A 22,399-nucleotide genomic window follows, 5' to 3' on the forward strand; every position below is an offset into this window, starting at 1 on the left:
AAAAATTGAATTCTGTTTGGAATTCTTGGGGAGGGTTTCAAATAGGTGTCAACTTCTGAGTTCAGTCTGAAAGACTGAGTAGAAACAGATCCTTTGAAAAGAAAGGGAGAAATGTCAAGAATCAAGGGTACCATGCTGTGAAATGGCATGGACCCTAAGGTAACAGGAGACTGGAGGCCGAACTGGAGGTTTGAGGGGATCAGTGATGGTGATGAGAAACAGGAAAGTAGTGAGGTGGTCAAATTATGCATGTCCTTAAAAACATTTAGCATGTTTACATTCGCCTACATCATGTATATAGCAAGGGAAGTTTGGAGTTTTTAGTTATAAAGCAGCACAATCCTTTTATGTTGGTAGCATTGTAGAGACTGATCTCAACATGGCATAGGATATGGGTCAATTGTCAATTTCCATGTTTCTCTAATCAACCTAAAATTTATAAGTGTAAACTCAAACATCTTAATGTTCACTGTTCCAGAAAGGGAGATAATAAGATATATATTATATTCTTAATACATATGTATATGTATGTGTGTGTGTGTGTGTGTGTGTGTGTGTGTGTGTGTGTGTGTGTGTGTGTGTGTGTGTGTATAACAGCAAATGGATTGCTTTTCTTTTGTTCTGGTGGGTGCCAGGGAAAAAAGAAAAGTAAGCTTTTTATTTCTGTGGTGGAAAATAATTCTTATCTTAAAAAAATCATCCTGACCTTATAAATTCTTCTGGCCACTGCATCATTTCTCTGCCCCTCCCCCTCCTTAATAAATAAACTTCACAAAAGAATTGATTATATTTGCTGTGCCTAATTATTTTCCTCTCATTCTGTCACAAACTCTTCCAGTTGGTTTTTACCTTTACTGCTCTATAAAACCTATTATTAAGGTATCCATTGAGCTTTTTCATGCTCAATCCAGGGGCCCATTCTCAATCCTCATACTTCTTGATCTAGTGCCAGAATATTAACCAGTTAATCACTTCTTTCTCCTTGAATCATCTCTCCAACCTCCAACTTAGCTAACATGTCACCATGCTTTTCTGGTTTTCCTTCTTCCTCACTGGACTCTGCTTGATATCTTTTGCTAGTTGTTATAAATCTCTGACCTGTTAAAAATCACCATGCCTCAATTTTTGGATCTCTTTTTGTTTTATATGAACTCATATCCTTGATATACTAAATTCTTACGGATTTAAATACCACCTGTATTCCACCTGTAACTCCAATATATATCTTCAGCTTGGATCTTTTCCCTGAATGGTATACTTTTATATCCAACTGCTTAATTCCCTCTCCCTTTAGATGTTTTATAGGCAATGCAAATGTCCAGATGTCCAGATATCCAAAGCCAATCTCCTATATTCACCCCTACATATCTTCCTTTGGTGTTCTTTCCATCTCAGTAAATGGCAACTGTCCCTTTTCAGTCATCCTGGAATCTACTTATTTACTCAGGCCTAACCCCTTGATGAGTGTTGTTGATTCTACTGGCAAGGTATTTCAGGTGTCTCATTGGTTTCATGAAATCAAATTCTGTATTCTGGTTGTTTTTATTTGTTTGGTTGTTTGGTTTGCTTTGCTCTTAATACAGATTGTTCCATAACTGGTCTTCCTGCTTTGGCCTATGCCCCCTTAGAGTATAGTTTAAAAATAAATAAATAAATAAATAAATAAACAAGAGAACTTCTTTATTTTTATTTTTTTTAAGATTTTATTTATTTATTTGACAGAGAGAGACACAGCGAGAGAGGGAACACAAGTGGGGGGAGTGGGAGAGGGAGAAGCAGGCTTCCCTCCGAGCAGGAGCCCGATGTGGGTCTCAATCCCAGGACCCTGGGATCATGACCTGAGCCGAAGGCAGACGCTTAATGACTGAGCCACCCAGGCACCCCGAGAACTTCTTTAAAAACAAAAATAAACAAATAAACAAACAAAAACCATATTCTCTTCTGCTCAAAGCATTTTGATGGCTTAACATTTTGCCCAGGGATGAAGCCATAGTGATTATAAAGGCCTGTGAGGCTTCAGAGTGTTTCTTACTAACCTGCCTTCCTTGGCTTCTCTGAACTTTCTCTCCTTTCTCTCACCTTAGTCATGCTCCTCTGCACAGATCATCCCCCTTCTTTAAAAACCCAAGGCATAGCTCATATTTGTACTTACTATTTTCTCTTCCTAGCATTTCCATAAGTTTTTTTTTTTTTTCCTTCCTTTAGGTCCTTGGTTAAATATTACCTTTTTTAGCAAAGATATTCTTGTTCACTCAATTTCTTTTTTTTCTTTTTTAAAAATTTTATTTAAATTCAATTAATTAATATATAATGTATTATAAGTTTCAGAGGTAGAGCTTAGTGATTCATCAGTTGCATATAACACCAGTGCTCATAACATCAAGTGCCCTCCTTAATGCCCATCACCCAGGTACCCCATTCCCCCCCTTCCCTCCAGCAACCCTCAGTTTGTTTCCTATAGTTAAGAGTCTCCTCTGATTTTGTCTTATTTTATTTTTAAAACTACAACACTTCAACTTTCATCCCTATCCCCCCCAACCATCTCCCATGCCTGCTCAATTTTTGACCACAGTATTTATAATAAATAATTTATATATATAATTACTTTTATGTAATTACAATATAACCACCATAAGAGTAGGGATTGCTATCTCACTTTTACCCCCAACATGGAAAACTGCCTGGCTTGTAGTAAGTTTAGATGAATTTTTGAATGTATAAAGGATTTAGTATGTTTTATTTAATTTGTTTATTAGTCATAGTTGAAATGCCTTATTAATAATGGGATATGGGAGTCCATGACTTGCAAGTATTATAGAGGGAAACAATTTCCACTTATACCTCAGGAGTAAATGAGCACTTCAATGGAGGCTATTAGAAGTAAAAATGATTTAATTAAGGAGAGATCCCTGGGTTACCTCAGGTTAATCGTTGGACTTAAAAATATAGGAACAAATACAATGAAAAACATTTATTCAGAAAGTTAATATAACCACTTGCATGAAGAAAATTTTAAAGATGTGTGATCAAGGGTGAGAAGATCAGGAGAACAATGCTTTTAGATTTGGCAATTGGAGAAATCCAGATAGGTAGTGAAATAAGAAATTTATAAGGTTTTAGATGTGTTGCAAATTTGCTATTATATTAGATTACGTTTACAATTGAAATAAGAAAAATATGTACAAAATTTTATTGGAAGTGAAGTGGCCACTCAGAGCAGAAGCAGATAGAATCCATCTTGGCATAGTCCCCGAGGTACATGCAATTGATACAATACCGCACATTACATGGTCTTGCTGAATCCAGGAAGATCAGTCCTTTATGTGACAATTCCTTTAAAACTTGGGTCTTTTATCAGATGGAGACTGACAAAGAAACCAAGCAGAGAAGAACTTAATATTGACGGATGGGTGGTTATAAAATCATTGAAAAGGCAGAGGAAAGGGAAGACAAGAGAGTCACGGGTCTTTTGGCCTCGGGTCACAAATTAACAAAGTGCAGTTCAGAGGTCGTCTGCAACTGCTAACTGGAGGTTGGGAAACCTGACTGCCAACAGACTACCCCTCTGTTGACTTCAGAACCACCCTGTTACAGAAACTGTGTGAATAGCCTGTGGAGTAGGGAGTCAGCTTCTGTCTTCATTCACATCTGTAGGTCCTCTTGTGCCGATGCACCTCCTCAGAAAAGTGGGAGTGATGTTCCCTCCCCGTCAGTATTCTAAACGGCTTACTCAAGCATCTCATCCTGAGCGCCTTGGTAGCACTTAAAACCATATCAGCAAATAAGTCTGGGACATGGAAAAAGGGAATAGCTTAGATGATAGAAATGGATGTGATGTATCAACAGAAAATGTCTAAGATACTTCTATTCCCTAGCTTTAAAACACCATTCTGGCCAAATACTCCTTGAGTACTTCCACTTAAGGGAAGGTTGACAAATATCAAACTCTTCCAATTGATCTAACTTTAGCCATACCACATCCTCATCTATGGGGAAAGAGCTGAGTCTGTGGTGACTCTGAACCATACCTTTGTCACCAGCTTCCCAGCGTTTGAGAAAACCAGATTCCCAGAAGTAAAGATGTGAGGGCAGAAATGCGGAACAGCCTGTTGAAACAGTGTGACAGGGAAGCAAAAAAAAAAAAAAAAGAATTTATAACCTGAGATTAGAGTAAGACTGAAGAAAGTGTGTCATGTGAGAGATCTTTATAGTTCATGGTAATAAGACACAAGAAAGACTAAAAATACAAAAGACTAAAAATACAAAAGGGAAGAGAAGAGCTCTGGTAATGCAGTGATCTGGAGAAGGGCAAAGTTAAAGAAATTACATTCGAAGATATAGGGTTTGGCCTTCAAAAAAAGAGGAAGACAGCCTTCCATTTTAGGTTTACCCAGAAGTGGTAGGATACAATTTGAGTGACCTTGCTTGATGAATTCTATTTTCACTTTTGATATTGAGAAATCTATTTATATTTGTTGAGAATTGTGGATGCAGTTGAGGAAGAGTGTGAAGAGCTAAAACACATACACAGAGCTGATCTTTATTGTTCCTCTTGTCTTCAACATATTATATCCCAGCTTATTCTGAAGCCTGAGGAAATACTATTTTGTAATTCCATGATTCATCCCACTTTAAAAATGTTTCTAAAACATTTACTCATCCACGATCTTCTGTATACTCACATTATATTCATGAGCTCCCTTCCTTTTCTTCCACATGTGTATCTTTGGACATATACTTTCAGAATTTTACTTTATAAAGTGTACCTTTACTTTGGGATACTTTTTTTTTGTTAGACAGAGGAATATGATATTTGATGTATTATTTTGAATCTGTTTTCAAACATCTCTGTATACATCTGATTGTCATGCTCTTTTTTTTTAAATAGGTTCTATGCTTCACTTCACTTACTAGTTCCTCTTTATTTTTTTTAAGATTTTATTTATTTATTTATGTGAGAGAGAGAGCCAAGACACCCAATTGACTGAACCACCCAGGCACCACATAGTTCCTCTATTTAATTCCATTATTATGTTTTATCAGCATTAAAGTCAGAGAAGCAACTTTTTTCATTGTTTTTTACCTTTCACAAGATAAAATAATCACCAAGGCAGACTTTTTGGAAGTTTTCACTTTTATACTTTGATCAAGCTGTGGCTTTAGGTGCATGTATAAATATCAAAATGTTTATCAACATTATTTATACACTGACAGGCTTTTTAAAGAAAGAATAAGTGAAAATAGTATTTGTAATTTTCCAGTGATTTATATCCACCCATTTATCCTCACAATAGCAACTTTAGTGTTGACATTGTTACCTTTTTTTTTTTTAATGAGGAAACTAATAACCAATGCAGTTAATTTGCCCAGGGTCATACAGCAATTCCTACAACAGTCTGCTAAAGATTGTTTTTGTCCTGCTCCTAGATAATGGCACCAATTCTTTGCTATCATACACCCTCCACATCTCTAAGCTGAACCTCAATGTTATATCTCTTACCTTCCGTTTAACTAAAATATTACACTCAGGGTCAACTAAATAACTTTATGTTGTTGAATTTACTTTGTTCCTTGACTACAAAAAATTCTACACAGGTATCTGAGTTCTCTGAAGCCAAATTGATGGTATTTTGTTATCCAAAAGATGTTGGGTTATGCATAAATTATTAAAACACTTGAATTTTTGCTCCCAGAATATGATATTCATTCTTAAGATACTACACAGGATGATGTATTGGATAAAAACAATTTTGTAAGTCTGTAAATATGTCATAAATAAATAATACCTCAGTTTAAAAAAATAAAATAAAATATTGACATTGTGAATACACAATAATGCAATAGAAGGAATATGGTTATCAGGGAGAGATAACAAAATGACAGTGACTAACATTTGCTAAGTATATCTCAGGTTCTGTTTTGTGTACTGCATTACTTGATCCTTATAGCAACCTTAGCAGTGGAAATTATTCTAATTTCCACTTTAGAAAGAAAAAAATATTGATGAAAAGACAAAGAATTTGTCCAAGATTGCAGTTGAAAAAAGTAGCAAGGCCAGACTTTGGATCCATAGATTCTGAAGATATCCAGGCTCTTCATCTAACTCTATGCTGGTTCTAGTAGAGGTGAAAATAAAGAATAAAGAAAGAAACACATGTTTGTACAATTGTTCTATTCATTCAGCGATGGGTGACATTGATTAATTATTGAAATGGAAGGTGCTAGGAAGCAGTTTAGAAAAACATGCTGACGATGATGGGAGCTTTGTGCATGGAATGCAATATCCACAAGCCCCATTGGAAACATAGGACTGTGTTTGATAGTCTTCTACAATATGATCCTCTGTTTGCATAGACCCAGTGAGGTTAGATAATTCAGGATATTGAAAACCAGACTGAGAAGTCTAAGCTTGATGTTATAAAGAGGAGGAAGCTTCTGAATACCCTACTCAGGGAAGTGACGTGATTAGAGTGGTGCTTTAGAAAGATTGATTTTGCATTTACATGCCATATGGTTTGAAATTTGGTGGGATGTCCAATAGGAAAGGAAGCCAAGAACCACTAATGGCATTGCAGGTAGAGGCAGATAAGATTTGGGCTTAACAGTGGAAACAGGAAGGAAGAGTAGAACACAAGAATTATGCTGTGGGAATGATGAAAATAACTTTGCGACTTACTGGGATGTACATAAGAGATAGACTTGAGGATGAACGTGATTATAAAACAATTGTGAGTGGAGGGATGAATTAGAGATATTGGTTCTAGGCATATTAGACCATATTCACTTGAATAGGTTCTGTACCTTTGTATATTATTTTTAATTACTGAAATGTTTAATTCATCATCTATTCCTGGGTACTGAGCATAGTCCAGCCACTTTCCTCAATGTTACACACACACACGCACACACACACACATATATATGCATGCATGTATATAAGTATGGAATAATTCGGTAGTCAGCAAGTGGTTGGACATATAATATCAGAATGTAAAAGATAAAAAGTATTTAGGAAGATACGAGAGCTGCAAGTCATAAGCATGTTTTTCCTCTTAGGTAACAGAAAGAGGAGGCCAACAAAAAATAAATACAAACGATGAGAGTCAGCCTGTCTGAAAATAGACTATCTGGCTAGATAAAGATACCCGCTGGCTCAAGTTTTGGTAATGGTGCCTTTGTGTTAACAAAAAAATAGCCTCTTATTTCTCTGTGGTTTTCTCATGTAAAGGGCACAGCTCAGCTAATGGTGCGTGCCTCTGTGGTCAGAATAAGAACCAAGGACCATGTCTATTCTGAATGTGTGGTCAAAGGTGGAGCCCAAGATGCATCGCATCTCTCCCTCCCCCTTTCAGTACTTAGCACTTTTCCTTTTTAAATGTATCCTTAAACTGAAGATTATAATTGCTGTGATGTCCAATTTAGACCTGGCTGACATTAGAGAGTAAATGGGCATGAGGTGAAGAATTGACAGTTTTATTATAAATAATCAGCGTGTGGGTGTATATATATATATTTTTTTTAATGCAAACTTTAGGTCAAGCCTACAGATGAAAAGAACCTACAAAGGCATAATCTGGGATTAAAGAAACATGAAACTATGATAATGTTTATGTATGGCAACTTTCATAGATTTTTTAGGTCATTTAAAATTTTTATTTCCAGGTAAGATTTTAATAGTAGTATGACTTTGGAATACATCAGTATTCTGCACATTAATCTCCAAACCTTAGAGTTATCCCATAATGCACTTAATAAGATATCCAAATAATTTACAGTTACTAATTAGAGCTGAAATGTACACTCTTGCATTTCTCTACAATATTCATATTTAAAGGCCATAAACCTGCCCTCCTGGCTCTTGCCCAGTACCATTTATAAGGCATATTTTTATGTGATCCATAGTACTTCTTTCAAGTCTAGCAAATAAGGCACACTTGACTTTTGATAGCCATTAGAGATTTTTATATGAATCTTTGATTGTATCAGAACAGGAATTTGCATTTACATGTTATTTTCAATCAAGTTTTTTTTGTTTTTATAAAATTAATTTCATAGATGATATATATACATATATATATTTTTAAAGACTTATTTATTTATTTTAGAGAGAGATCAGGGAGGAGGGGCAAAGGGAGAGAGAGTCTTAAGCAGCCTCTGTGCTGAGACCAGAACCTGACACAGGGCTCGATCTTACGACCCTGAGATCACCACCTGACCTGAAACCATGAGTCATATGCTTAACAGACTGCACCACTCAAGCACCCCTTACTTATATTTTTATAATATATGTATATATTTTAAGTAAATTATATGTAAATTTACAACTTTATGATTATTTCAAATGTGATATTGAAAAGAGAGAGAAGAGGGGCACCTGGCTGACTCAGTCACTAGAGTTTGTGACTCTTGTTCTTGGGGTCATGAGTTCAAGTCCCAGGTTGGGTGTAGAGATTACTTAAAAAAAAAAAAAAGGCAGGGGAGAAAGAGAAACTGAGAGAGATCCCTTCAATGCTGAACGTACCTCTAATTCTTCATGTTTCTGGAGTAGAAGTTTCATTAATTTCCTCATGAAACTTTTTCCTCTCTTATTTTTTCCTCTTGCCTCTTTAGCATTTTTGATAATTGTTTATAAAGTTTTGTATACTGGAAAATAAAGTTTCATTCAGGATACATTATTGAGCTTGAAATAATGTGAGTAATTGACACAAAAACACACAAGACAGATTTTATAGCTGTTTTTAAAATACAAGGCTTACAACTTAAATATTCCACATAAAGCTTTATTTTAGCTAAATAATACATAAGTGAAACTAAAACAGGTAGTTTGCAGTTTTATTTAGTTCATAATGACATTTGCTCTAAACTTAACACTTTCCCCGAAACTATTAACATAATTTTAATAAACAAAAAGAAAATCTCACATCTTCACAAAAGATATTTATGCTATTAATTCAATAAACTCTTTGTTTCTTCTTATATTTTTAATTGTACCTGCATTCTCCCTCCATCCCTTTCTCTCTTTCACACACACACACACACACACACACACACACACACACACACACGAGCTTGTTTTCCTTGAATGCAAATAAAGTCCCCATACTCTATAGAAAAGGAAGAAGTAAAATTATTGCCTCAATCAATGAAATTTGATAATGGATATTTTACTCTTCATTTTCTATAGTTATAAAGATTGACTAATGTATACTTTCTTGCAATTTGAAAGCATCATTCAGCAGTTTATGCAAGCCCTCTAATTCAAATATATTAAGTGACATAGGGAGCAATTTTCCTTTATTCCTAATTGTCAGGATACCATTAAGTCTTAATAACGGCCATCCATATTACCTGGCTTACATTTCCTTTGGTTTCACTTTTTCGTAGATGTGCCATCCAGTCCCTATGGAGTGAAGATTACAGAGCTGTCACAGACCACAGCTAAGGTTTCTTTCAACAAGCCGGACTCCCATGGAGGTGTGCCTATTCATCACTATCAAGTGGATGTCAAAGAAGTGGCATCAGAAACCTGGAAAATAGTACGCTCCCATGGAGTTCAAAGTGAGTCAGTGATTTCAAAGTATGTTGGTTAATTCAAGCTGAACTTCAGTGTTCTTGTGTGATTGGGATTTATTTTTCTTCAATGTGTACTTTTTTTTTTCTTTTAATAAAGTAGGGCTGAGAAGACATTTCCACTGCCTTTTCTTCTTGAGAATAATTTTAATAGAGAGTGGGAAAGTTTTCATCTTTAATAAAGATGGAAGAGTTTAGCAAAATCACCAAAGTTCAGTTTTAGGGGAAAAAATTTACTATTTAGAATTTTCGTGGTGGAAAAACAACTACTGACATGTCAGATTTGATGGCTGAATATTCTGAAATATGTTTGTTTTTTGTTTATCTGTAAGATTTCCTCCATAAGTAGTTGTAAAAGTCATACTGTAAATGTAGAAATCTTATGTATGTATTTATGAAGCCATCTATAAAAATTATCTGTCTACTAAAATTTATTTCAAAATTATGTTTTGAAAACTCAGGTCTTTCCTACAAATTATGGCATTTTGAGTAATAGAATAAGCTAATTCTAAGAAGTTAAAACAATTTACAGCACTTCTTTTCACATATAGAATTTCATCATTGTGAAATTGTGACTTTTTTTCCCATTAAAAGAAGAAGCTAAATTAGGAAATGATAATTAATTATAAGAGGGGGACTCTATTGGTTGGGTTATAGAACTACATTGCATAGTCCAAAAGGACAGTAAAGAAAATAGTGAGGACACTATTGTTCCAAAGTGTCCCTCCTCTGCTGATCCTGGCCCTGGCCTGATCCTAACATGTATGGTGTAAGGGCTCTGTAAAAGGCATGAACTGTCCTGTGAAGAAAACCATGAGCCCTCCTGTGAAGAATTGTCCTAGTGGACGACAGAGACAGAACAGATAAAATCATTGTAGTTCCACCAGTGTTGGCATCTCCTTGTTCCGTTTTTACTGAGAGTAACTATATGTTTTCTATAGAAGTGCCAGAAATATTCATCAATCTGTCATCAGTCATTTACTACATGCTTCAAATAATGCCCCCCCCAAACATGTCAGCTCTTATCATTTCTCTTAATGATGAGAGGATTTGGACAGGTAGTGTTCTTTGTGCAAATGCTGTGTGGTTCAGGAGAGAAGATAGTATTCCAAAAGAATGAGCAAGTGAGTTCTGGGACTCTAATGGAAGAAACCATTATCCTAGATTCAAGAATTCTATTTTTTATGAGAGGGAAAACAATAGAGGTGAAAGGTGAGAGACAGAAGGAAAAATGAATTATTTATGACACTACAGAACACTCAGAGTGGGGGTGCTTGTGCACAACCAAGAAGAAAAGTAATGTTAAAGCTAAATATTAGAGAAATTAAACTTGGCAGAATAGTACTGCCACATCTCACCCCTCCACCCTGCTGAAGAAAGTTAATAGATTCTCCGAAGACTTCTTACAAAGTTGCAACATCATGAAGGATTTATAATGGCCTTGATCTGATGGAGTTGTTCATGTTCAAAAACCTGATTTTGTTACTCCATGTATCCATCTCTCAGAAGCAGATTTCTGTGTTTATAAAACTGATATATAAGAAAGAACATTTGTTAATTCACAATGAGAAAGCACTGTCCTGGAAATTAGACATTCAGAATATATATAATAAGTATATTCTTTACCTGTCAGTATTTTATGTAGGAAAGGAAATATGCATCAGAAACCTGTTTGGTGAGTCTTGAATATCAGTCAAGGAAGTTAAGTGAGTGAGATATCCAATGCCTTCAGACTGGGCCAGCTTAAAGCTTGCCAGTGAGACCAGAATACTCAAAGTCTTGGTTTCTCTTCCTCTTCTTATAAGAACATTGATCCCATCATGGGGCTCCACCTTCATGACCTCACTAAGCCTAATTACCTCCCCAAGACCCACCTCTAAATACTATCACATTAGAGGTTTTGGTTTCAACATACGAATTGGCCGGTGGGGGTGGGGGCGGGGGGCGGGAGAGGGTATGTTGGGGGGGTAGGTACACAAATGAGTTCATAGTTCCTAAATATTCATTCTATTTTAATCACTGTGTTAAGAACTGAAAATAAATCAAATCAATAGATTTTGAGCACAAACTGAAGAATTTGGTATTATCAATATATTCTGTTTTACAGAGGATGAAACTGAGGGCTATCTATATAAAGCAAAAAATTGCGACTATAAAGTTTAGCTTCTTATCTGTAAGGTAATATGGGTAAATAATGGAGAAACCAAAATTCAACCCCTAACAGGAAATCTGATTCCAAAGCCTGTACTGTTGACGTCTATGCACTTTTTATCCTCTATTCAGTTAAGAGTTGAGAAAGTGGAACAAAAATTACTGCCCTGTAAAGTATGAATATGACCCATTATATATATGTGTGTGTGTATGTTTAAAATTTGTAAATATTTTATATAATTTTATATATATTTATATATAAATAATTTTTATAATATAAAATTTAAATATATATAACATGTAATGTGTGTGTTTGTTGCAATGTGCTTTAGATAGCTAGTGGAAGGAATTACATAGACAATTTAGGGAGCAATTTGCCTGACCAAGTTAAATATGAATTAGAGGGTTGAAATATCACTGTTATTTAGAGGTTTCTTCTTAGAAAAGAAAGCAAGGAGGAAGGGACAGGAAGGGGGAGAGGGAGAGAAAAAAGGAAAGAAGAACAACCTGTCAGAATGGCTAAAATTGGACATTTTAAACATGTTTCTTCACTCCACCCCATATATGTATGGTTGACTAGACTGCAGGGTCCGGAGCGGGTATGGTAGATATTGTGTGCATGTGAGTTGTGAAATTACGTGATGTAGTCATCAGTGGTTTCAAAAAGAATTACAGTTGAGAGAGAAATAATTCCATAGTTGCTTCAGTGGGAACATTGTACTTCAATGCAATACAAAGATATAAGAACAGAGTAATTTAGTAAAAGAATTATTATAAAGGTTCTAAAGAATGTGACCCCAGTGCACAGTTCTCTGATGCAGCTTGATTTAAGGGTGAAAGTTCAATGATCTTAAAAATTGTCTTCAACTTTGTAATTGCACATATTATGGAAAAGAGATCCGTAGCTTTCATTCATTTCTCAAAAAATGTATCTTAAAAAAATTTTTTTTTAGTTTGACTTTGTTCTCAAATTATAGTTTAGCTGAGTATACAATTCAAGCTTGATAATTACTTTCCTTTGGTAATCTAAAGAGAACATTTTACTCTCTTCTGTCTTCCCTTATTTTAAAGCCTGCTGGAAGTTGTTCTTTGTAAATACTTTGACTTTTTTTCTTAAGCTGGTTTTGTGATATCTACTTTAATTTTGTATCTTGAGGTTTAATTGCTTGTCCTAATGTGGAGTTCTTTATTTGTTCTGTTTGAGGTTCATTGTATTCCTCAATCCGAAGATCCATGTCTTTCATCAATTCTGGAAAATATTATCATCATTACCTTCTTGAACATGAATATTATGTCTGCCCTCATTCTCTCTGTTCATTTATTCTGATAATCAAAATTATATGCTACACTTGATATTTGGGAAGTGAGAATATCATATCTCTTTACCTTTATTGTGTTTCATTCCTTTACTATGTTATTTTTCAGTTCTGTCTACTAGTTCACTAATTCTTAATTCACTTATATCTGCCATTAAAACTATTAAAATTTTAATGGTCATATTTTTAGTGTATGTAAGTTATATTAGTTCATTGTATGTCTCAGCAGTATCTCACTCATGGTGGCTTGTTAAATAGTATATTTTATGATTTAAAATCGTGATCTCATATTTTGTTAATCCTATTTACTAGGATCATGCAAGGCCTGGGGTTTGGGTGTGTTCTTCCACAGAAGATATTCTTTTTCTTCAGGTAGTTGCCCTGGAACATTCCAAAGGTGGAAGCATCAGAGCATCCTAAATTAATTTCTTGATTTGAGTTTCTGTACTATGAGAGCAGGTTTATAGTTACTAATTTTCAAGAAGTTCTTATCCAACCCCCTTTACCAAATTGGGATTTGGTTCGAGGCCAAGCCAAACAAATTTTTTCTAGCCCACACTTTTACTTGCTTCTGAGAACTTTGACATTCCTGGCTCCATGCAGGGGTCCGAGCCTCAGATTTCCCTCTTTCTTCTTTCCCCAGTGAGGACATTCAAATCCAATATTCTATATTACAGATCTGTGCAAAAGCTCTCAGCTGTCTGAGTACCAGTGAAATTTTCCACAAGACTGCAGTAACTGATAGAATAACAATTACATGGCCGCTCCTCTAGCTTCAGGTCTCCCCATCCACATCATTTTTTTCATATTTCAGAGTTTGCCTTCCTTTTCTATGAGATAATATGTGCATTTAAAAAGATTTTTGAAAATGGTATGTACAATTGTTACCATATTTAAAAGACTTGATTTTATGGCTATATTGTTGAAATTCTGAAGACATTTTTTAAAGCATATGCATGGTTTTGAATAGTGAAGAAATGCTTCTTTTGTGCCTTTGCTTTATAGTTTGAACTAATCATTCATCTTACAGTTTAAGAGAGTTTTGTAAGCATAACTATATTCATTGCCTTTGAGGCATTTGTTAGAATACAGATTTAGGTTTATCTGTTAAAAGACAGTTACTATGGTCATGAACATTTCAGCTACTATTTTTTACCCTCGGCATGGTTTTATTTATTTATTTTACTTTACATGAGTTTAGTTGACATTCGGTTACTTTTCTTTCTTCATAAATATCTATAAGTCATTATATATTATTCATGTATCTACTTTTACCTGGAAATAAATACCAGCTCTTGCTTGATTGTGTGGCATAAGCAAGAAAATTTTAGCAAAAATTTTTCCTATTAGTAGATTCTGATTCTAAATAAGTCATTAATTAATTTCCTGTGAATTTCACCTGCTCACTGTGCACCTGGTCCTAGGTTTAGGGTGCAATTGTGGTCTAGACCAATTATTAAATTCTTCAGGTTTAGCTGAAGTCTTACTGATCATCCAATCACTAATGTGACACAAAACTAAATTTTGAAACATGGAGAGTTGTGAACAAATCTGATATCAACAACTTGAACTATTCAAACTTCAAATGTGAGTCATTCTGACATTTAATTTTGAGTGAAAAATATGTATCACAGGTGTAGCAAGACTTTATGATTGGGAAGGATACATGACATTTTCATTACCCTATCATTTAACACTTTGTAAGCATGTTCTATATACCTCATTGGGCACAAATGAAGAGAAGATAATAATCTTGCAAAACAGCTACTCATTTTTCAGTATTCAAAATAAAAAATGAAAAATTAACATTTTAAAATTTCAAGTTCTTTTTATCAGAGCATAGAACAATTCTCTCAGATAGCATAATCTATTTCTTTGTGAAATGTTTATTTGTGAAATGTTTAGCCAGCTAGAATCACACATAGACGCCCTTTCAATCTCAACCAAGATTATTATATACTCTGCTTTATTTGGGTCTAAGGTTATAGTAGAATTTCTCTTTGTTCCTGAAAATAAGGGAGATAATTTTTTATTTGAAAATAGTAGCATTTTGTAAATGGGACATTCATTAGAAACTTATTCAAATTCTCACCATTTTTACTAATCAAAGGATGTAATAACTAACTACAATTTGGAAATAAGTTCACAGTTGGACTTTACAGTTCTTTCATTGCATAATTTCACTAAACCTTCAATATGGCTTTGCAGGATGCAATTGCAGTAGGTGTATTTTAATCTGTAGATGGTAATTTTAACATTATAGCATTTAGTTTGTAAATGTTGTGATTAAGCTTATGTACATGCTTCATTATTACATTTAATGCCAAACATTTTATCCAAGTTTTAATTTTTGTTCTATTTTAATTAAAATCTGAAGAAAAAAAATCAACTTGTATGGTAGAGAAATCCATTTTCAGCTTGTGAAGGAGTTTTTCCAAGATTGTTTTGAAGTATAGGTTTGGATTTACAAATCATATGCCTATGCCTGAGAGGTCCACAAACTGATTTTAAATAGGAGCTTAAATTGGAATAAAGATTAATAGATCAAATACTAAGAAAGATTTCAATGCAACTAAAGAGGTGCTACTTTGCAGTACCTTCCTTTCTCTCAAAGGGGGTGCCATAAATTCAACCAGCTGCTTTCTTGGAATAAAGAATCGTTCTGGCTTAAATACTCCAAAACCACAAGCTTAATATCATTTATATAGATTCAGGCGGAGGCTCCACATCAACAATGAAAAGTTTATTTATTACATGCATGGGAGTTCCATGTACAAACAGCACTGTTACAACACCTAGTTCCTCCATGTTTTAGTTTTTCACTAGGAATCACCTCCATGCTCTGCAATCTTCCCACTGCCCCCACCCCTGTCACTTTCTCTTAGTGCAGCAGGCTCCATATGGCCTACAAAGTGTGCTTTTACATTATTTGCTTCACAGAATTCTTTAGCTTTTAAAACTGGACATTAATGCCCTTTAGAAGTAAGGTAGATTTTGGCACAATTTTTTTGTAATTTTTTTCCCATTGCTTTGTAGTAGAATTTCTTAATCAAATGTTAGCTTTCTTTCAAGTAATCCTCCCATGTTTCCTGTGTTTTCTCTCATTGTCTCTACTTTTATCTTTTGCTCTACCCTAAATTTTTAACACGTATTTTTCAATTTGCCTGTCAATTTTTAAAATTGTTAAATGTTTCATTCTCTGATCATTTATTTCGTGTATGCAATATATTCTCTTATCTCTCTGATAATTGTAATGATATTTCTTCAGAGTTATTTTTGCTCCATGATTTGGTTTTCTTTTCCTAGACTTATTTTGTTGTTGTTGTTATTTGTTTTGTTCTCTGTCATTCATATTGGAAACTTTCCCCAAGTATTTGGTGATCCTTGCCTGAATATGTGCATTTGAAAGTAAGAAAAAAATCACCCCTAAGTTCTGTGCAAAGGCAGGGTTTTTTAAGCCTTGACATCACATGGGTTTCTAACTTCCCCATCAACAGAGGTCTGTGAAATAGTAACTATTTTTGGATATTATTTTGAGGCTGTTCAGTTATTATTGGCATAACTGGCTACCGGGACATTGTGGAAAAGCAGCTTCTGTCAAATGTTGTCAGATGTTTCCCACAAAGTTTGTCCGGCAAATTAACTCCATGCTCCCTCATGTTTAGAATTCCAGAGTACAAAACTTCTTCGGTCCCGCTTATCCAGACAATAGATCTTTCATCTTCTGTTGAGGTGAGAGAGAGGAATTCATCTTCTCTTAAATCTGAGGAGAGGGCAGGAGAGTACAATTGTTTAAATGTTTGATGATCATCCAGGTTTGTGCTTTCATTTTTTTGGATTTAAAATTCCTGAGACTTTTCTGAAACTTCTGTAGGTCTAATTAGTTTACCTCCCCTATCATCTGATCTTCATATACAGATTTTTATAATTTTTGATGTAACATTATATTTTTATATGTGGATTTTTCAATTTTTAAAACAGTATTAAATTACATATTGATGACATAGTGTTGAAAATTACACTTTTAAGAAAAATGAGCATATCAATGTTACTTACTAATGATTAGTACCTATAATTATCTAACTTTGTGCTCTGTTGTGCTGCTTATAGGTAAAAAAAATTCACATTTTTCTTGGAAACTGGCTAGCTTCATATGGGCATTCATTAGAAATTTTAAATATAAATTAAGCTCTAAAATTTGGCAGTTTTGGGGCACCTGGGTGGCTCAGTCGTTGGGCATCTGCCTTCAGCTCCGGTCATGATCCCAGGGTCCTGGAATCGAGCCCCGCATCGGTCTCCCTGCTCCACGGGAAGCCTGCTTCTCCCTCTCCCACTCCCCCTGCTTGTGTTCCCTCTCTCACTGTCTCTCTCTCTCTCTCTGTCAAATAAATAAATAAAATCTTTAAAAAGAAATAAAATAAAATTTGGCAGTTTTCCCAATAATATCCAGAATAACAAGGACCCTCAGATATGGACACAGTGTAAGGTTGCATATATTGTATAATATGCAACCACAAGAACTATTTACAAATCCAGAAGATAATTTAATACAACCAGCTCTCTATTGAAAAACATTCTATTTGATAGTCGCCTCAAAGGTTTTTTGTTCAAAAACCCACTAATCATGCAATAGATTTCAGATTATTCAACAGTTCCTGGATTCTTCAGTGGTAATTGAGGAACATACTGTATATACAATGCTATATCTATATATTTTTTAAAGATTTATTTATTTATTTTGAGAGACTGAGAATGAGAGAGAGAGAGAGAGCACATGAGAGTGGGGAGGGCCAGAGGGAGAAGCAGGTTCCTTGCTGAGCAGGGAGCTTGATGCGGGACTCGATCTCAGGACTCCAGGATCATGACCTGAGCCAAAGAGAGTCGCTTAACCAGCTGAGCCACCCAGGCACCCTACAATGCTATATCTATAAACAGAGTGAATAATAATATAATAGGGCAGATTTCTTTCTATGAAATCATTAATTAATTTTTATAGTGAAAATATACAGGATTGGTCCTCTTTTGTTCTGAATTCACTCAGAAAGAGAATAACATTGTCAGTGGAAACATTTTATTGAAGTTATGGCCTGTAAATGTTTTTCTGTGATCATTATTGATCACAGAAAAAAATCTTTTTGCTTTTGTTCATACTTAAAAAGAAAGTTAGGGCGCCTGAGTGGCTCAGTTGGTTAAGCGACTGCCTTCGGCTCAGGTCATGATCCTGGAGTCCTGGGATCGAGTCCCACATCGGGCTCCCTGCTCAGCAGGGAATCAGCTTCTCCCTCTGACCCTCTTCCCTCTTGTGCTCTCTGTCTCTCATTCTCTCTCTCTCAAATAAATAAATAAAATCTTAAAAACAAAGAAAGCTAGTGATTATTTAAAATATGGAAGGAAAATAATGACAATGAGCATCATAACTCAACTAAAGCTAGAGTAAGCTCACACAGGTATTTCTTCAAATATGTCACTTTCCTAAATTTATCAGGAATTTTCTATGTTGTGTTATGGTGCCACTAAAAATAATGAAAGAAATAACTGATATATCTTTGTTACTTAAAACTTGTTTTATTTATTTTTTGTTTTTGTTTTTGTTTTTTTGGAAATGCACCCCAGAAAATGTCCCTACATGACAAATGACATGATCATCCTTTTAGGTCTTTCTGTCATTTGTCCTCCCCGGCCACCAACCAAACCCACAATGGTCCCTTTTAACTATAAAAAGGAATTTCCTTTTTTTTTTTCTTACCTTTGTGTGTGTTTTTGTCTGTGTTCTTTAAACATATATTATCATGAATTTTCTTTTGTTTGTGATATATTGGCAGGCATCTTTTCTAAATAATGTGTAAAGCATTCACGTGATCCAGTGACCTGAACATGATAGTTTCTTCAGGTTTACAATGCTATAATAAAACAACAGGTCTCAACAAACTGTTTTGGCTACCAACTGTGATGAAAAGGGTCTGAGAGGGTTTTGGGGTTTGTTGGTTTGTTTTTTAAGTCATCTAGGAGACATAACTCTTTTCTATTATATTAGGAATGGTTTTTCTGTAGGAGGATGTGTAGTTTTCCTATAGTTTACCAATACCTAAAAGTTATTATAACATCATTTCAAATTACACTTAAGATTTTTATTCCAGGGGCGCCTGGGTAGCTCAGTCCTTAAGCGTCTGCCTTTGGCTCAGGTCATGATCCCAGGGTCCTGGGATCGAGTCCCACATCGGGCTCCCTGCTCAGCAGGAAGCCTGCTTCTCCCTCTCCCACTCCCCCTGCTTGTGTTCCTGCTCTCACTATCTCTCTCTGTCAAATAAATAAAATCTTAAAAAAAAAGGATTTTTATTCCAATGTTTCTTTAATCCATGTTATTTACAGTGTCCTGGGTGACACTGGATTTCCCGATATCTTACTACTCAATTTTATAGTTTTAGAAACAATTTTAAATAATAATTGTTTAAAGTTAGCTCTAAACTACTGCAGATTTTAAAATCATAATGAATTCCAGTGCTTTTAAAAATTCTCTACAAGGAATATTTTCTACAATTATACTATTCCCAACATAAATATGCCTGAAGAAAAATGGTTATCATTTTAAAGACTATATTTCACATGGTAAAAGAGAAATTGACTGCAAAAATCATCTGTTTTAAATACAAGTGCAATAAACTCATGAATTGCAAAGAAAGGGGGATAAAAGTAATCCACATTAATTCAGTATTTTCAGTTAAAGGAAATCTGTTCTAATTTGAATGTAATGGAAACAATTCTATCTGTAAAAATCAAAACAAGAATATCTTGGACTGTTTTCATTGTGCCCGTCAAAAAAAATGAGCTAACTTAGAAATTTATATATCATAGCAATCTTAACGAATTTAAACTATGTAGATCAAAATATACAAGTAATGAGTCTAGGAGGGGATTTGTGTGAAATAACACCCTTTAAGTAAAATTATTTGTATGCTGGAAACTTCCCCACATACCTCAATATGAAGACCCAAATTCATTCATAATTCTGTACTCAGCCTGGTCTCTGCTATAATGATAAAAAGAGCTTCTATACGAATAATTTTTAAAATTTTAATAAAATTAATGAACTCTTCTATATGTATATAATTTTATAAATCAGGGAAATAAATGGTATGAAGAAATGAAATTAATTTATATAAGAAAGATTTTTGTGAGTAGTGAGTAAAGAAACATGGATATTTCATGAGTGTTTTATAGCAATTTAACCCATAGGAGGATGGAAGTATTCACTGTTACTAGAAAGTTAAAAAAATAAGAGTCCATCTCACTGCTCAAAGGTACACTTTTTTTGGACACCTTAATATTCAGTGCAAATATAATTTTTCCTAGAATATAGCTCACAATTTTTTCTTAATTCTAGCAAAGAATCACTATGGGCTGACCATCATGGTTAGTTTAATAGTGAATTTAACTAATAAGGACTCTTAGAAGACATGTTTAAATTTTATACTCCTAAAATTTTTTAATTCATACCTAAAATAATTCCCTTTATTAAATAAACATTATTTGATTTTTGTGATTGTTAAAGTTCATTACTATGAACAGTATCTTCTGTATTATAGTATATAAATATTCTCAAAGTTAAGGAGGAGTATAGAGATTTTCCTTTATATGCTAAGTGGCTCAAAATTCTTCTATCATTGGGAAGGTTCTAAGGCCTTCTTCAGTAATGCCATCCTATTAGCAGAATGACCATTGTGGACTGGCATGATCAAAAATGATTTCAGAGACTGACAGTACTCTGGTCCTCAGCTCTTGTACATCATGTGTGGACCATAGAGACAGCATTCTTACTTTTCATCTTTTGCCATCTCCTGTGTTCTTTTTTTTTTTTTTCTACATATGCAGGTCTGATTAGCATTTTATACTAATAATGCACTGCTTTGATTTTTCTTAAGGCCCTTTTTAAAAATCACTACTGCATACAGCAGTGATATCTAAAATAGGATTCTCATATTCCAGGATACATAAAAGATCAACCATTAGGGCCCATAAAGTAAACTGGAAAATATTGCCATTTCTCTAATCAAATTATGGAAGTGATGATTCAGATAACTGCATTTATAAATGGTTGACAATGCTAAGTGTGTGTGTGTGTGTGAGTGTGTGAGTGTGTGAGTGTGTCCTTCTTTTTCATTTTATAACATGTCCCCTAAATAAACACATAGCACATCAAAGTCGGCCCACTCACTGTGCATACATGCATTTTATATTCTTAAAACCATGCTTGACTTTATGTTACTCCATCCACGCTTTCCTATCCATCTGTCAAGGTTCAATATAAATTTGAGCTTTTTGGTAAGGGTTTATTTATTTTTTAGTAGAAATATTTTACATTCCTTTGAAACTCTATAGTAAGTATTGCTTATACTAGGATTTGCCAGCTTCTCATTTCATAATGTAAGTATTAAGATACAAGTCGTATTTCTCTATCTTGATTGTACATCTGGGAGCCTGTGTAACATATTGTATGTACCTTTGAATCTTCTACATCACCTGAGATGAATGAATGGATTACTTAATTATGAGGTTTTCTTATATTCAAATAAAATTATATAGTTATTATTTCCAAACATCTGTCAATTTTGACTGTGTCCAGGCTAAGTTAAATGGAACCATCTAAGCAAGTTGGTTGTTTATTCCTTTCTTTGGAGTTTTCAAAGATTCCGCAAGCTTTTTTAGGTACTAATGTTATGGAATTAGCTGTTCTGTAAAACTTAATTCTATTGTATATTTAAAAAAAAAGAAAGAAACTTCCTTTTAATTACTAAGATTAAAAAAAATCTATTGTACCTTTTTAAAAAATAATCTCTTTAAACATAAGTAGACTATTGAGAAAATGGAGATAGCAGTTTCTCTTTAAAAAGCAGTCTTAATTATTCCTACTTCTTTTTGCCACACTTCAGACAAAACGGAAGCATCCAACCACTGTATGCCATGTGCTTTGCTACTGGCTCACCTAACATTAAAGAAAGAAGACCTCCTTAAGTGATAGAACATGCCTGTGCAGTTCTGGCTAGTGGGCATGTCAATGGACAGTTAGGATTTATTGTATCATAGAAAAATTAGTGTGCTCTGTAAAACTGCTTCAATTTAGAATGTTTTGCTAGAGATCTTCATCCTCACAACTGGGTATTGTGACACAGACACACATAGCATGAACTTTGGATTTGGAGTTCAAGACATGTGATCTGTCCAGGGTAGCATTGTTTTATCCCCCCGTCTGTTGGTGAGGCTGCTTATCCTACATTTTGTATCTATAAGGCTTTGAGTACTTTTGACATTTTAACAATATTAGACATTCCAATCCATGGATATTGGATGTATTTTCATTTATTAAT

At 34.4% G+C, this 22,399-nt stretch overlaps 1 protein-coding gene across 2 annotated transcripts in view; it reads left to right on the plus strand.

The window, feature by feature from the left end:
• The window catches only part of NCAM2 (neural cell adhesion molecule 2), a 521,997-nt gene that overhangs the window by 427,377 nt on the left and 72,221 nt on the right, over window positions 1-22,399 (plus strand). For both annotated transcript variants that reach the window (XM_027584956.2, XM_027584957.2), the window contains exon 12: window positions 9,385-9,558. In XM_027584956.2, the coding sequence (XP_027440757.2) occupies window positions 9,385-9,558 (174 nt within the window). The remainder of the gene's footprint in view (window positions 1-9,384; window positions 9,559-22,399) is intronic.

This window comes from Zalophus californianus, chromosome 1 (genome assembly GCF_009762305.2).
Source record: "Zalophus californianus isolate mZalCal1 chromosome 1, mZalCal1.pri.v2, whole genome shotgun sequence".
Lineage (NCBI taxonomy): Eukaryota > Metazoa > Chordata > Mammalia > Carnivora > Otariidae > Zalophus > Zalophus californianus.